Source organism: Lepidochelys kempii, chromosome 21 (genome assembly GCF_965140285.1).
Source record: "Lepidochelys kempii isolate rLepKem1 chromosome 21, rLepKem1.hap1, whole genome shotgun sequence".
In the NCBI taxonomy this organism is placed as follows: domain Eukaryota; kingdom Metazoa; phylum Chordata; order Testudines; family Cheloniidae; genus Lepidochelys; species Lepidochelys kempii.
Genome location: NC_136400.1, coordinates 18,616,263 through 18,633,352, shown reverse-complemented (window position 1 = coordinate 18,633,352; position 17,090 = coordinate 18,616,263). Strand labels below are relative to the sequence as shown.

The 17,090-nt window shown below is 44.2% G+C and overlaps 1 protein-coding gene across 4 annotated transcripts in view; it reads right to left on the bottom strand.

The window, feature by feature from the left end:
• Window positions 1-17,090, bottom strand: part of IPO9 (importin 9) — a 204,363-nt gene that overhangs the window by 19,979 nt on the left and 167,294 nt on the right. For 3 of the 4 annotated variants that reach the window (XM_073320215.2, XM_073320212.2, XM_073320214.2), the window contains 2 exons: window positions 16,237-16,338; window positions 14,735-14,811 (listed from right to left, as the gene is read on the bottom strand). In XM_073320215.2, coding sequence (XP_073176316.1) covers window positions 14,735-14,811; window positions 16,237-16,338 — 179 coding nt within the window. Of the gene's footprint in view, window positions 1-8,035; window positions 9,147-14,734; window positions 14,812-16,236; window positions 16,339-17,090 lie in introns of those variants that run through there. The other variant, XM_073320213.2, reaches the window with a different exon arrangement.

Genomic DNA, 17,090 nt, shown 5'->3' with positions numbered 1-17,090 from the left:
ATCAATCCTCTTTGGAACCCCCTTCAGGTAGTTGAAAGCAGCTATCAAATCCCCCCCTCATACTTCTCTTCTGCAGACTAAATAATCCCAGTTCCCTCAGCCTCGCCTCATAAATTATGTGCCCCACTCCCCTAATCGTTGTTGCCCTCCCCTAGACTCTTTCCAATTTTTCCACATCCTTCTTGTAGTGTGGGGCCCAAAACTGGATACAGTACTCCAGATGAGGCCTCACCAAAGCCGAATAGAGAGGAATAATCACGTCCCTCGATCTACTGGCAACGCTCCTACTTATACATCCCAAAATGCCCTTAGTCTTCTTGGCAACAGGGGCACGCTATTGACTCATATCCAGCTTCTCGTCACTGTAACCCCTAGGTCCTTTTCTGCAGAACTGCTACCTAGCCACTCAGTCCCTAGTCTGTAGCACTGCATGGGATTCTTCCTTCCTAAGTGCAGGACTCTGCACTTGTCCTTGTTGAACCTCATCAGATTTCTTTTAGCAAAATCCTCTAATTTGTCTAGGGCCCTCTGTATCCTATCCCTACCCTCCAGCGTATCTACCACTCCTCCCAGTTTAGTGTCATCTGCAAACTTGCTGAGGGTGCAGTCCACGCCATCTTCTAGATCATTAATGAAGATGCTCAACAAAACTTGCCCCAGGACCAACTCTTGGGACATTCCGCTTGATACCGGCTGCCAACTAGACATGGAGCCATTGATCACTACTTGTTGAGCCTGACGATCTAGCCAGCTTTCTATCCACCTTACAGTCCATTCATCGAGCCCATACTTCTTTAACTTGCTGGCAAGAATACTGAGGGAGACTGTATCAAAAGCGTTGCTAAAATCAAGGAATAACATGTCCGCTGCTTTCCCCACATCCACAGAGCCAGTTATCTCATCATAGAAGGCAATTAGATTAGTCAGGCATGACTTGTCCTTGGTGAATCCATGCTGACTGTTCCTGATCACTTTCCTCTCCTCTAAGTGCTTCAAAATTGATTCCTTGAGGACCTGCTCCATGATTTTTCCAGGGACTGAGGTGAGGCTGACTGGCCTGAAGTTTCCCAGATCCTCCTCCTTCCCTTTTTTAAAGATGGGCACTATATTAGCCTTTTTCCAGTCATCCGGGACCTTCCCCGATTGCAATGAGTTTTCAAAGATAATGGCCAATGGCTCTGCAATCACAGCCACCAACTCCTTTCGCACTCTCGGTTGCAGCGCATCCAGCCCCATGGACTTGTGCTCGTCCAGCTTTTCTAAATAGCCATGAACCACTTCTTTCTCCATAGAAGGCTAGTCACCTCCTCCCCATACTGTGCTGCCCAGTGCAGTAATCTGGGAGCTGACCTTGTTCGTGAAAAGAGAGGCAAAAAACACATTAGTACATTAGATTTTTCACCGCCTCTGTCACTAGGTTGCCTTCCCCATTCATTGAGGGCTCACACTTTCCTTGACCACCTTCTTGCTAACATATCTGAAGAAACCCTCCTCGTTACGCTTAACATCCCTTGCTAGCTGGTACTCCAAGTGTGATTTAGCCTTCCTGGTTTCACTCCTGCATTCATGAACACTTTATACTCCTCCCTGGTCATTTGTCCAGTCTTCCACTTCTTGTAAGCTTCTTTTTTGTGTTCAAGATCAGCAAGCATTTCACTGTTAAGCCAAGCTGGTCACCTGCCATATTTACTATTCTTTCTACACATCGGGATGGTTTGTTCCTGCAACCTCAGTAAGGATTCTTTAAAATACAGCCAGCTCTCCTGGACTCCTTCCCCCCTCATGTTATTCTCCCAGGGGATCCTGCCCATCAGTTCCCTGAGGGAGTCAAAGTCTGCTTTTCTGAAGTCCAGGGTCCATATTCTGCTGCTCTCCTTTCTTCCTTGTGTCAGGATTCTGAACTTGACCATCTCATGGTCACTGCCTCCCAGGTTCCCATCCACTTTTGCGTCCCCTACTAATTCCCGGTTTGTGAGCAGCAGGTCAAGAAGAGCTCTGCCCCTAGTTGGTTCCTCCAGAACTTGCACCAGGAAGTTGTCCCCTACACTTTCCAAAATCTTCCTGGATTGTCTGTGCACCGCTGTATTGCTCTCCCAGCAGATATCGGGGTGACTGAAGTTCCCCATGAGAACCAGGGCCTGCGATCTAGTAACTTCTGTTAGTTGCCGGAAGAAAGCCTCGTTCACCTCATCCACCGGTCTGGTGGTCTATAGCAGACTCCCACCACAATATCACCCTTCTTGCTCAGCTTCTAAACTAAATCTAGAGTCTGTCAGGTTTTTCTGCAGTTTCATACTGCCACCACTGAGAACAGCCGAGTGCCATCCTCACTGGAACCCCACTTCAATTAGTTGAAGGCTGCTATCAAATCCCCCCTCACCCTTCTCTTCTGCAGACTAAACAAACCCAATTCCCTCAGCCTCTCCTCGTAAATCATATGCCCCAGCCCTCTGATCATTTTCACTGCCCTCTGCTGGACTCACTCCAATTTGTCCACATCCTTTCTGTAGTGGGTGCCCCAAAACTGGACGCAGTATTCCAGATGTGGCCTCACTAGTGCTGAATAGAACGGAATAATCCCTTCCCTCCATCTGCTGGCAATGCTCCTATTAATGCAGCCCAATATGCCATTAACCTTCTTGGCAACAAGGGCACACTGCTGCCTCATATCCAGCTTCTCGTCCACTGTAATCCCCAGGTCTTTTTCTGTAGAACTGCTGCTTAGACAGTCAGTGTCCAGCCTGTAGCGGTTCATAGGATTCTTCCGTCCTAAGTGCAGGACTCTGCACTTGTCGTTGTTGAACCTCATCAGATTTCTTTTGGCCCAATCCTCCAATTTGTCTAGGTCACTCTGGACCCTATCCCTACCCTCCAGTGTATCTACCTCTCCCCCAGCTTAGTGTCGTCTGTGAACTTGCTGAGGGTGCAATCCATCCCTTCATCCAGATCATTAATAAAGATTTTGAACAGAACTGGTCCCAGGACCGACCCCTGGGGCACCTCGCTTGATAACGGCTGCCAAGTAGACATCGAGCCATGGATCACTACCCGTTGAGCCCGACAATATAGCAATGTATTTAACAATCTAACAATCAATGTGTGTTTATCTATTTTAACCTTGTAAATAACTCAATATCCTAGTTAATAAACCTTTAGTTAGTTTACTACAGGATTGGCTAAAAATGTGTTTTTTTTTTTGTGAGATCTAAAGTGCAAATTGAGCTGGGGTAAATGACTAGTCCTTTGGAACTCAGAGAAACCAAAATATTTTGTGATCTTTGGTGTAAAGTAACCATCTATCACAGAGTCAAGCTTTCCTGGCTAGCAAGATAGACTACAATACTTAAGGGAACTGTCTGGGACTCTGTGTTAAGGCTGTATCGTAACTGAGTTTACACTTAATATTTGGCTGATGAAATTTAATTATTGAACTCACAACCAATTTGGGGTTTGTGTCCTGCTTCATAACATTCTGCCCTGAGGTTAGTATTCTCACTTGTGAGCCACTCCAGACAGAGGCACAGTGGCATCTCTTCATGGCCAGAGCATATACTCCCAAAGAATGTAAAGTAACTTGGAGTCTTTAAAACAATGTACGGTTTTGTTGTTTTTTCTGAAAACCAAACCCAGCCATCAAAAAGTAAGTCCTCAATGGTCTGCTGCACATTGGGCACAATACCCAAATACTTCAGCTGGAAGGCCCTTCTCACTACTGATGCTATAATTCTGGCTGAGGCATTCACCATAACCACAGCTGACTGAAATGAGGTCTTGCAGACCATACAGATACAGCCTTCTGCAAGAATGCCATAAACTCTTCCCTGGAGGGTTCAGACAACTTGTCCATTAACTCAGCCACGGTCACCCAATTAACACAGTCATATCTGGAGAGCAACGTCTGCTGGTTTGCAATGCACATTTGCAGGGAAGAGGAGATATAAATCTTTCTCCCCATTAAATCCATCCTTTTGGACTCTGTCTTTAGGAGTGGATTTAAACCTTCCCTGCCATGCCGTTATTTGCTGCAGTTACCACCAGAGAATTAGGGGCCAGGTGGGAGTAGAAACCCTCCAAACGCTGCATGGGAATGAAGCACCGCTTTTCCAAATGCTTACCCTTGTACGGCAAAGAAACTGGAGTATTCTAGAAGGCCTTTGGTAAGCTCCAAAAGAGCCTCATTTATTGGGAGAGCTACTCTCCCTGGAGCTGATGGTTGGAGACTATTCAGCATCTTATGCGTATTCTCCTGCAGGAATTCCAGCTGGATGCCCAAGATAGCAGCCATATGCCTCAGGAGATCCTGATATGTCTTAAACCCCTCAGGCACTAAGGGAGAGTACTATTCTGTCACAGAGTCATCCGGAAAGGATGAAGATGTGGTTTGCTGTGCCAGTGATGGGTCCTTTTATTACACCAGAGGATCCTGTCAGAATAGTCCCAGAGATCCAGGAAGAATGGGCTCATTGGTCACTTGCAGCTCAGATGGTTTGGGAGCAGGAGCCACCATTGGGTTTGGTAATCTATTTCTGGAGCAGGTCAAAGAGTGAGACCTCAGGGACTGAGGAACGACCCAAAGATAAGATATTGGTGGCCAGTAGGCACCGGGCCAAAAGCCCGTCTTGTGGGACAGATACCAATCTTGTTGCTGACGGTGATCCGAGGGTGACCTATCGGGCTACAACCAAGGGGAGTCAACAGTCTTGCGGTGTTCAGGAGGCTGTGGATGGAAGAGGGAGGATGCGGCCCGCAGCCTCCCCCCTCCGTCCCTGCCCCTCCCTCCTGAACGCTGCAAACCAGCTGATTGCCATGGGCAGGAGGTAGGGGAGGGAGGGGGGAGGCTGCGCGCTGCGTCCTCGTTCCTCCCCCCAGCCTCCTGAATGCCGCAAGACCGCTGATTGCCGTGGGCAGGAGGAGCAGGAGGAAGGTGCTGATCCACAGGGTCTGCCAGCGGGTGGGAGGTGCTGGGGCTGGGGTGAAGAGGGGACATAGGGGAGCTGATAGGGGGGCTGCCAGCCTGTTTACTACCTGTATTTAATTGCTTCTTTAAAATGTATAGAATGCTTTTGTCTGGCAAAAAAAGATTCCCTATAACCTAACCCCCATATTTACATTAATTGTTATGGGAAAATTGGATTTGCTTAACATCGTTTTGCTTAAAGTCGCATTTTTCAGAAACATAACTACAACGTTAAGTGAGGAATGTTGCCCACTTTAACCTGTAAACAATTAATTTCTTTTCTCAGTTAGTTTACTATAGGATTGGCTACCAGCATTGTCTTTGGTGTCAGATCAAAGTACAAATTGATCTGGGGTAAGTGACTGATCTCTTGGGACTTGGAGGAACTTGAATATTTAGCAATCTTTGGCGTGCCCATTTATTACTAAGTCCATCTTGCCTGGGTGGCAAGATAGACTGGAGTGCCCAAGGGGACTGTTTGTGACTCCATGGTAAGACTGGTATAGTGCTTCGGGAGTTCACATTTGTTACTGGGTTGGTGAAATTATAGACCATGCCACCAGTTTGGGGTGTCTGCCCTGCTTCTTGACAGTCTCCCCTGAGGTTGGCACTCATGGTCATGAACCATTCCAGACAGCATGACAATCTCCTTTAACACCCATTTCAAAGAAGGAAATAAGGGCCACCCTTTAAGAATCCTGAACACATGAAGGGGAGCAAAGCGTGAAGGGGAAGGGTTTAACATCAGCATATGACTTGCCCAAGCCACTTTACTGACAGGCATTTCGGACTAGCACCACTGAGAACTACCTTCCATTCAAGTCACCCCCTTTTTTGAGCACTGTAGCCCTTACTGTCCTTAAGGTATTTTTTGTGTGGAAGGCTTCAGTCACAAGAACTTTTATTGGCAGCAAACACTTTCCAACAATAGGCACGTGTTAATAGTATTATGGACAATACCACAGGACATCTAAGCTGTTCCTGCCTCCCTTATCTGCAGAGGTCCCCAAACTGTGGGGTACACCTGCCTAAGACGATGTGGAGGGCCTGGGACAGCCCCCACAGGGGGCAGGGAGGGAACACCACCCAGCCCCGCTCGGCCCCCGGGTCCACTCCTGGCCCCAGCCGGGGTTCCGCTCCCAGCCCTGGACCCTTTACCCTGTCCACATCTGCCCCAAGAGCTGTGGCCCCACTCCTGGCCCCAGGGAGGGGGTTTGGACAGGGGCAAGAGGGGGGTGCAACCCTGAAAAGTTTCAGGACCACTGACCTACTGCGGTAGTTGAACAAAGGATGCACTAAGTTACTGAAGGGGTACACCTTCCCAGCCTTCAGAGTTTCATGCAATGTCACTCTACCCAGCAGTAGCTCTTATTGGAAATAAAGAACAAATGTCTCGTGCAATAGACATGCTAGACAGCAACAGACTCTAACCAACATAATGAAGGGCACTGAAGGGAGCTCAGAAGAAGCTCCCCCTAATTTATTCAGATGGAGATAGGCCTGTGCAGCACCAGAGAAATCCTCTAACACAAAATAAGGGATAGCCACAGTGTTAATGCCAAATTGTCTCCATGTTTCATGCTCTTGTTTAAACCTATAATCTAAATTCTTTAATGTGCTTTAAGAAGAATCAAAATATGTCAAGCAAAATTAAGGTGCATAGTGTGTAAGATCTGACTCCAGTGGGCCTCCTGCAGAGAGCATATCAACATCCCTGAAGATCCCTTAGATCAGTTGGCCAGACTTCAAGTCTGTCCATCTTCCACGCCACAAAACACACTGTTACCCTCAAACATCTGATCCTTCGCTTACCTAGAAGTGTGCATGATCCAATTTTAGAACTCAGTTTCCAATGTACAGGACATCAAACAATTAACATTTGATGGCTCTTCTGCATTCTGCAATACGCCCTGTGGTTTAGATCTGCCCTTTGCTCTTTTCCGTTTTATATTTTCAGCACCACTGTATCAGTATTCTACAAACATGCACTGTGCAGCACAGGTCCTCTCCAATATTCAGGAGCAAAACTTCATCAGCTATCATGCCAAAGTAGGGCTGCAGCATTACGTAGCCTTCCTTTACTCATAAGCAACAAGGGGTCCAGTGGCACCTTAAAGACTAACATTTATTTGGGCATAAGCTTTCGTGGGTTAAAAAAAAAAACACAGAAGAAGAGGTTTTTTACCCACAAAAGCTTATGCCCAAATAAATCTGTTAGTCTTTAATCTGTTAGACTCCTTGTTGTTTTCATGGTACAAACTAACACAGCTACCCCCCGATACTTTACTCATAAGCTGATTCTTCAGCACAGCTACCTCAGGATTTCAGCCATTTATTTTTTGTTAAACTCTGAGAAAGCAAGCTTGGCACAAAAGTTAGAGTTTGTGGAAGACATCCTACTGCATCTCACAGCATTTAACCCTTTCAAATCCATTCACTTGCAATGACAGATGTGTTGGCCCTATTTCCATCATTGCTTCAGGAAGTTGGGGGCAGTCATGTTGCCTTTTTAAATTTTATGTTTGAAAAATAAAACTAACCACCAACAACCCCCAGACCTGGGGCACCAGCTTTCCCTCGGTTACTAAAAAGGAGAGTTAATTTGTTACCTCAGCTGAGGAAGAGAGAAGAGCCACATCCTAAATTAGACCAGCAAGGTTTGAGGTCACACAAGCTTTGTGAGGAGCTGTGGAGAGAAGTACAGCCTTGTATTAGGCTTCTTTGTTCCCTCTGCTTTAACAATTTAAAAGACCAACACTGGCACATGTATAGTGAGCTATTTGGCTTGCTTGCTTGTAAGGAAGGTTTGCAGATGCAGTTTGAAAGCACATTATTACTCCCTGAAAAGAGTTACCAGATGGACCCTACAGGAAAGGGGGTTTTAGTGGTTCTCATTCTGCCTAAAAGGAAATGGAAGCTGCAGAGTCAGTTACAGGGTTCCCCTCCTGCCCAGAATACTACTATGAGATGAGGCCAATAGTCTCTAGGGTACAGTTAAAGGAGAAGTTTTAAAGGGTAAATACGTATAAAATGTAATTATTTCCTTCTAGAAATCTGTTTGAAAAGAAAATACCAGTGTATATTTTAATAGTTTTATTTTCATTTTCCCCCAAAAGGGAACAAAAGGCAAAGAGGTGTTGTGAGATACATCACTCTGTACTTATGGATATTTTATTTTACCACCCTATAAAAATACACATACTAATTTGTGGACTATAGCTTACCCACTTCATATAAGTCTCAGGAGTGTGAAGGAAGCAAAGTATTTCAGAGAACTGTTTTTATGGAGTAAAGAGGAAGTTAAATACACTTTTTTTTGTAAAAAGTTATGGTTGTTTGTGTTCAGTAAAACCAGTCTTCAATAGCCACATTCCACAAGAATTGAGATTTAAGTGGTAGCTTCCTTTGAGCATGTGCATGCAAAAGCTTTAGCAAAGAACTGATGCAATGTTAGAGAGACTAGATAGAAGCCCCCTCCCACAGTACGAAACAAGATGTTCATTTAATTTTATTATTTCAGCTTCCCATCCAAATTCTTGTAAACAGATTCCATACCATTTAGGCATCTCTTTGATAAAAGTGTCTATAGTTCTATAAAAAAGTCACATGGTAAGATGAAGATATTTACCCTGTATGTGTTATGCAAGTGCGAAGAGGGACAAAACTTCCAAAGTCTCAAAACACATCCAAGCAACCTACAAAATACCTGATTCCTTCCTCGTTCTGTCCAACTGTATTGGGTGAAACTCAGTTACGTGTCTCTTCAGAGGCAAATATAAAGTTTATTTTTAAAAATATTTAAGGACACATTATTTTAAGGACCTCCTGGAAAGTTTTTTTGTGGTAAACGAAAGTGTTCCCTTGGTGAGAGCAGAGTGCAAAGCTCAGTCTTTGGAGCTTTCCCAATCATCCTTCCCTTAACAGAGTCATGATAAGACAAGGCTCAATACTTCGTGATGAGGAAGATCACATCTGTAACAACAGGTGAACACTGGAAAAAGTTTCATGTTTAATCACAAAACATGGAATAAGCCAGAAAAATATTGTCCAGATATGATCAATATGGTCTCTGCACGGTTCATATGCCAATGGCCTCAAGCACTCTTCTCTCGTTCTCATTGAGATGGTCTGAGAACATTGCATAGCAAGGCTGCTGTGCAAACTGACACAGGAAATCAGTGAGATAGGCCTAGGAGGAAGATGACAAGGGACCAAGTTAACATCTTTCAGTACATCTATCATTGCTTAACTTTGGGAGTTAAAGATTGCATAACATGAGAAAAGAAAGTGAAATGCAGCTCTAATGCAGAATGAAGGGGAAGGGGCACTGTTCAGCAAACAGGACAGGTCATGCTGCATTAGGCTTCAAAGTACATGTCAAACAGGCAGGCCAAGTACAGCCTCCAGGCCAAATGTGGTTCCAGAGCACTAGCCATGGTGTAGCCCAGAGACCACAGAGTCAGTCAGATCATTCGCTCAAGACTGAGCATTGTGTAGTCTCTGTGGGTAGCTCTGCAGTGGAGATAAGTGCTGCTACACTAGTGTTCCCTAGATTCAAAGGTAGGTCTTTTCTATCCAATTACCCACTCCATCTCCCAGCCAACCCATGATTATCCTCTCTAGCAGAAAGCATTTTGTCACATCTAGTTCTAAAAGTCACAAATGACAAAGCTTCCATCTTTTCCGGACAGACTATTCCACAACTTAATACACCTCAGTCCAGAAACTTTCCTCTTAAATACTTGCCTACTTTCCCCTTAATGAAAATTTCAAGTTGTTCTTCATCCCCACCAGCATCCCAGAAGGGAGGAGAAAGCAGGCTGATGCAGAGGGCTGAGGAATAGGGGGAGGAAACATGGTGAAAGGGAGTTACAAGAGGAGACAGAGGATGGAGAAAAAAGCAGAGGGGAAGAGGACAATAGCTGGAAGGGGAAATGCAGTGGATACAGAACCTGGTGGGGGAGGCAGCAGAAGAGGAGGGGGGTAATTCTGGTAATAAAGATGAAATATCACAGACTCAAATCTCTCCTGTCTTCCATGAGTAGGGCCCTACCAAATTCATGGTCCATTTTGGTCAATTTAACAGTCATAGGATTTTAAAAATCATAAATTTCATGATTTCAGCTATTTAAATCTGAGATTTCACAGTGTTGGAAGTGTAAGATCCCTGACCCAAAAAGGAGCTGTTGGGGCCGGGGGGTGCGAGGGGGGGGCCGTCGCAAGGTTATTGTGGGGGGGGGGGGTTTGCGGTACTGCTACCCTTACTTCTGTGCTGTTGCTGCGGCAGCGCTGCCTTCAGAGCTGGGCACGGAAAGAGACGGCTGCCGGCCAGGATCCCAGCTCTGAAGGCAGAGCTGCCGCCAGCAGCAGCACAGAGGTATGGATGGCATGGTCTGGTTTTGCCACCCTTCCTTCTGCGCTGCTACCTGCAAAGCTGGGCCCTCAGTCAGCAGCCGCCACTCTCCGGATGCCCAGCTCTGAAGGCAGCAGCGCAGAAGTAAGGGTGGCAATACCGCAACCCCCCTAAAATAACCTTGCGACTCCGACCCACCCCTGCAATTCCCTTTTGTGTCAGGACCCCCAGTTTGAGAAACGCTGGTCTCCCCTGTGAAATCTGTATAGTATGGGGTAAAAACACTCAGAAGACCAGATTTCATGGTCCATGATGTGTTTTTCATGGCCATGAATTTGGTAGGGCCCTATCCATGAGTTTTCGAAGATAATCGCTGATGGCTCAGATATCTCCTCAATCAGCTCCTTGAGTAATCTACGATGAATCTCATCAGGCCCTGCCAACTCAAACATAAGAACGACCATACTGGTTCAGACCAAAGGTCCATCTAGCCCAGTATTCGATCTTCTGACAATGGCCAATACCAGCTGCTTCAGAGGGAATGAACAGAACAGGTAATCATCAAGTGATCCATTCCCTGTCACACTCTAGCTTCTGGCAAACAGAGGCTAGGGACACCATCCTTGCCCATCCTGACTAATAGCCATTGATGGACCTATCCTCCAAGAATTTATCTAGCTCTTTTTTGAACCCTGTTATAGTCTTGGCCTTCACAACATCCTCTGGCAAAGAGTTCCAAAAATGGACTATACATTGTGTGAAGAAATACTTCCTTTTGTTTGTTTTATATCTGCTGCCTACTACCTTCATTTGGTGACCCCTACTTCTTGTGTTCTGAGGAGTAAACAACACTTTCTCCACACCATTCATGTTTATAGACCTCTATCATATCCCCCCTTAGTTGTCTCTTTTCCAAGCTGAAAAATCCCAGTCTTATTAATCTCTCCTGATATGGAAGCTGTTCCATACCCCTATGTATTTTTGTTGCACTTTTCTATACTTTTTACAATCCAATATGTCTTCTTTGAGATGGGGTGACCACATCTGCACGTAGTATTGAAGATGCGGTTGAACCATGGATTTATATATAGGCAATATGATATTTTCTGTCTTGACTTGAAGACATCTAACTTGTCTAAGTAATTTTTAACTTGTTCTTTTCCTATTTTAGCCTCGAATCTTACCTCATTTTCACTGGTGTTTGATTAGATCACTTCTAATCTTCTTGGTGAAAACAAACAAAAAGGGCATGTAACACTTCTGCCATTCCTACATTTTCTGTTATTGTCTTCCCCTTCCCCCGACCCCATTGAGCCTACCCTCACCTTGGTCTTCCTCTTGCTTCTCACGTATTTGTGGAACGTTTTCTGTTACCCTTTCTTTCGCTAGCTAGTTTAATCTCATTTTGTACCTTAGCCTTTCTAATTCTGTCCCTACATACTTGTGTTTTTTTATATTCATCCTAAGTAATTTGACCTACTTTTAACTTTTTGAAGAACTGTGAGTTTCAAATCATTGAAGATCTGGTTAAGCCAGGGTGGTCTCTTGCCATACTTCCTATCTTTCCTATGCGGTGGGACAGTTTGCTTTCGTACCCTTAATCTCTCTGAAAAAGTTGTCAATTCTCCCCCATTGTTCTCCCCCTTAGGCTTGCTTCCCATGGGATCTTACCTACCAGCTCCCTAAGTTTGCTAAAGTATTTTTTCTTGAAATCCATTTTCTTTATTCTGCTGTTTTCCCTCCCTCCATTCCTTAGACTCATGAACTCTTACCATTTCATGATCACTTTCACCCAAGCTGCCTTCCACTTTAAAATTCTAAACCAGTTCCTCCCTATTGGTCAAAATCAAATAAAGATCAGCCTCTCCCCTGGTTGCATTCTTCAGCTTCTGAAACAAAATACTGTCTCCAGTGCATTCCAAGAACTTGTTGGATAATCTGTGCCCTGATGTATTATTTTCCCAAGAGATGTCTGGGTAGCTGAAGTCCCTCACCAATACCAAGTCTTGTATTTTGGATGATTTTGTTAGTTGTTTAAAAAAAAAAAAATCTTCATGCACCTTTTCTCCTTGATAGGTGATCTATAGTAGACCTTTAATATAACATTCCTTTTTTATTTTAAAAAACATCTTTTATCCTTACCCATAGACTTCCAACAAGTCTGTCTACTATTTCCACCTCAACCTCAAATGTACTAAAAAGTTTCTCTTGATGACTGGGGGCGGGGGGTAGGGGGTGTGATTCTATGGGTGCCTTTATGAGCATAAAGCCTTACATCTCTGTTCCTGGTAAACTGGTGGAAACGATAATTAAAAATAGAATAAAACATTTGGAATATCATGCTATTGTAGGGTCTAATCAGCACAGTTTCTGCAAAGGAAGATTGTGCCTCAGTAATTTATTAGAATTCTTTAAGCATGTCAATAGATTAATGGATAAAAGAACTAGTTGACAGGAGGAACAGCAATTTGATAATAGAGGACTCTCCTCCAATCCAGAAGACAAAGGTTTAACTAATTCAATGGCTGGAAGTTGAAGCTGGAAAAATTCAGACTAGAAATAAGGCACAAATCTTTAACAGTGAGGGTAATTATCCATTGAAACAACTTACCTAGGGTTGTGGTCAGAGCTTAATTTGTGCCAGGGCTCAGCCATGACACCTCTTCTGTCAGTGGCGTGCAAGGCATGACCTCATATGTACAATGTTTGCAAGGTCACACTGTGCGTGAGCCCAAGGATCTTTTTTTTTTTTTTTTTAAACAAAATTAAACACTGGTTGTGGTGGATTCTCCACAGCTAAAAATGTTTTCAAAAAGCCATACTGTAGTTCAAACAGGAATTAATTCAGGGAAGTCCTGTGGCCTGTGTTATACAGGTCAGACTAGATGATCACAGAAGTCCCTTTGTGCTTTAGAATCTATGAATCTGTTCATCTAAACTTTTGACAGGTCTTTGAATAGCCTGTTAGGCTTATCAAAGACCTGTCAAAAGTTTAGATAAACAGAAGCAAGATAAGCAAGAGGCAAAGTATTGTCATGAATCAAACACAAAGGTTAATAGCCAAGTGCCTCAAAGTTCCACACTAGGCCCAATGTTTAATATATCAAACTAGAAAGGTGGGTGAGCACAGTGAGCTGGAAGAATTTGCAGATGACAGTTATTTAGGATAATTAAGTCAGAGAAAGCTAAGGACCTACAGAGGCACCTAACCAAGCTTCAGAGTCACAAACTATGCCAGAATTAATGTTGCACATGCAGCCTTCATTCTAGCACTTTTTTTTTTTTTTAAACTTGAGCACTTGACTTTGCAAACTTAGCAACACTTTTAACACAGGTTTTAAATCCACACTACTGTTTTTTGTTTAGGATTCTGTTATCCTCCAGACTTTTTGCAAGTTAGTTGCCGGCCCTTGGAAACTTGGCAAATTGCCAGTTTAGTACTCTTAATGTAATACCATACAAACCAGCTTTACATTTAATCTATTTGTTCCTCTTCCAAAAACCTTAACCAATTATTGAAACACTCAGAATCCCCTTGCACAGACACTTGGTTCTATATGCTACAAGGTTTAGTCACTCAAATCCAATTTCTATCTTTCACGTAAAAAAAAAAACACATTTCCAAGTCACTGGTCATTCCTGCAGCAGAGATAAGTCATAGAAAGCACCTCTTCTTCCTAGCTTGTTTCTTTGACCGCATCACCCCTCTGAATCTCCCCACTGACTCCCCCTTCTCTGTTGCATCAAATGTAAACTGCCGGTCTTCACTTTCAGGGATTTTATCCCCACCCTCCTTATCTCTCAATTGCAATCAAGCTGTGATTGCTTGCTTCCAGCTGGTTCACGATGCCAGCCTCCATTGCCCACTGGTTAAATTTTCAAACAAATGCCTTGGTGTTTTATTCCAGGCTGCCTTCTCACCTGGGAGGCACTCCCCATAAACATCTGCAAAGCTACCTCAGCCTCCTTCAAATCCCTCCTAAAACCTCTCCTTTGCACCGATAACAAAAAAAAATTAAGTTATGCTGTTGATGTGCTGAGACCACTGCCCACCATGCTGACCACTGTTTCCTCGTGCTCCCCTGTCTGTCTGTATCCATCTGTTGTCTCTGGTCTTATACTGGAAGCTCTTTGGAGAAGGGGGTGTCTTTTGGTTCTGTTTGCACAGCCCCTAGAACAATGGGGTCCTGGGTCCCTGCCTGGTTGCTGTAGTAATACAAATAATAATAGTGATAATATGCATCCTCTGGGACTTCCAGAGCAATTCCAGTAAACTGAATAAAAATACAGAATGTATTCTCCTTTCAGTGCTCAGGGGACTCTGCATTTTGTTACAGATACTATATAAGGAAGTAAAATATAATGAATAATTAGAATAAATAGGCAACAGGTATCGGACCGCAAAACTCATTTTAATACATCACCTGTAGGTCTATTTGATAAAGAGGGTCCTTTAATGCATCTGGATCATCCTCTTCATCATCATCATAGTAATCCTCATCTGGAAAGACAAAAGCACAAGTGTTTATAGTGAAGGACAAGCTGGCTACTATTTCAGGATGCATCTCACTAGGCCCCTAACTCCAGGAGATCCACAGATTTTAACAGGGATCAGAAGTGTTATTTTGGATAAAAATTCCATTTAAAAGAAACGAGCAACTTTTTTTTAAATGGGCTGAGGGCAGTGAAGAATGGCAAAATAAGGAGGGGCAGGAGCCTTTAGCCACTCACAGCTGAGACAAGAGTCCAAGTAGCACAATACAGGTGTTTATCATTCTTTTGCTCCAAACTGAGATATCCTTGGCTTACCACCTCAGCACCTGACACAAATACATCCTTTATTAGCTACATTTCATGCATTACAGTCACACAGGAAACGCTTCCACTGAATATTGAGACAAATCCCTCTCTCACTGAGACATGGTAATGTTGAAGAAAGTCTTCCTTGGGCTACAAAAGAACCTGGGTAAGTTTCCCTCTCATTAAGGCTACCTAAATGAATTTGTCTTGCCATGTTATCTGCGGCAGAGCCAATGCATCATGATAGAAGCATAGGAGACTGAAATCTGCCAGTGCAGCGAAACAATTCATTTAAGTTGCCTTAGCTGTACTAAGTAAGATTCTCTCTTCAAATTATACACCTACCTCTTCTCCTTAACCCTCCAGATCATATACCCACAGCTCCCTTTCCCTTTAAACACCTATCACTTCAGGATCACACACAACTTCTTCCTACAAGAACACAGGACTTAGTTGGGAAATTTGGGTTCTATTCAGTTCTGACGCTGTCATTTTGTGACTTCGGGCAAATATCTTCATCTCTGAGCCTCAGTTTTCCCATCTGTAAACCATATTTATACCTGCCTCATGACAGTATTGTGAAGCCAAATTAGTACTTGAGACTCACTGAGGCCTGGTCTACACTAGAAAATTAGGTCAGCAAAACTACATTGCTCAGGGATGTGAAAAATCCATACCCGAGTGGCGCAGTTAAGCTGACCAAAGTCCCCGGGTAGACAGCGCTACGTTGATGGAAGAATGCTTTTGTCAACTTAGTTACAGCCTCTTGGGGTGCTAGATTACCTATGTGGATGGGAGAATCCCTTCTGTCAGCATAGATAGTGTCTATGCTGAAGCACTGCAGTGATGCAGCATTGCCGCTGTAGCATTTTAAGTGTAGACAAACCCTGAGCCTCAAAAGGTGCTGTGGTTTGATACCTTCTAGCCTATGAACATACAGTCTCTGTTCCAGGATGTATTTTTTGCTCTTCCTTTCTCCCACCAAACCAGTGTCTTCCATTCCAGGTTATTTTCCTGCCCTCCATACTATATACTAAGTAGCTGTCAGGAGAAATGTAACTTTCAGAGCTGCATGTTCTTTACCCAATTTGATCTTTTGAACAGTGAATGTAACTGTTCTGCTTACCATATTTGTTTGTGGCAAGAATATCTGATAAAAGTTGTCCAGCTAAACCTTCATCTTCATCCTCTTCATCTTCCCGATCTTCCCACATATCATTGGAGTCATCTGTTGATGAAAAAAAAGCGTCTTAAAGCCAAATAGAAAATACCAGTTCAAGATGGATAACCATTAGCCACAGAATATGCAGTCCCTCATTGACCAGTACAGGAGCAGAAATTACTTATGCCTATGAGTACAGCTCAGGGAAGCCAGTGTATTGACATGCTTATATCTTTAAAGTTGATGGATAGGATTATAAATAGGGCCCTACCAAATTCGTGGCCATGAAAAAAGGGTCATGGACCGTGAAATCTGGTCTCTGTGCATCAAATCTTGTCTTGTGTGTGCTTTTACCCTATACTTTATGGATTTCACAGGGGAGACCGGTGTACCTCAAATTAGAGGTCTTGACACAAAAGGGAATTGCGGGGGGGTCGCAAGGTTATTTGTGGGGGTTGCAGTATTGCCACCCTTACTTCTGCACTGCCGCATTCAGAGCTGGGAGACTGGAGAGCGGTGGCTGCTGACTGAGGGCCCAGCTTTGCAGACAACAGCGCAGAAGTAAGGGTGGCAATACCAGACCATGCCATCCATACCTCTGTGCTGCTGCTGGCGGCACCTCTGCCTTCAGAGTTGGGATCCTGGCCAGCAGCTGCTTCTCTCCAGCCGCCCAACTCTAAAGGCAGCGCGGCCGCCAGCAGCAGCTCAGAAGTAAGGGTTACAGTACTGCCACCCCTACCATAACCTTGTGACCTCCCCCATGTGATGCTCTGTGCCTCGGGGGGGAACACTCTGCACCCCCATGTTCATCCTTATAA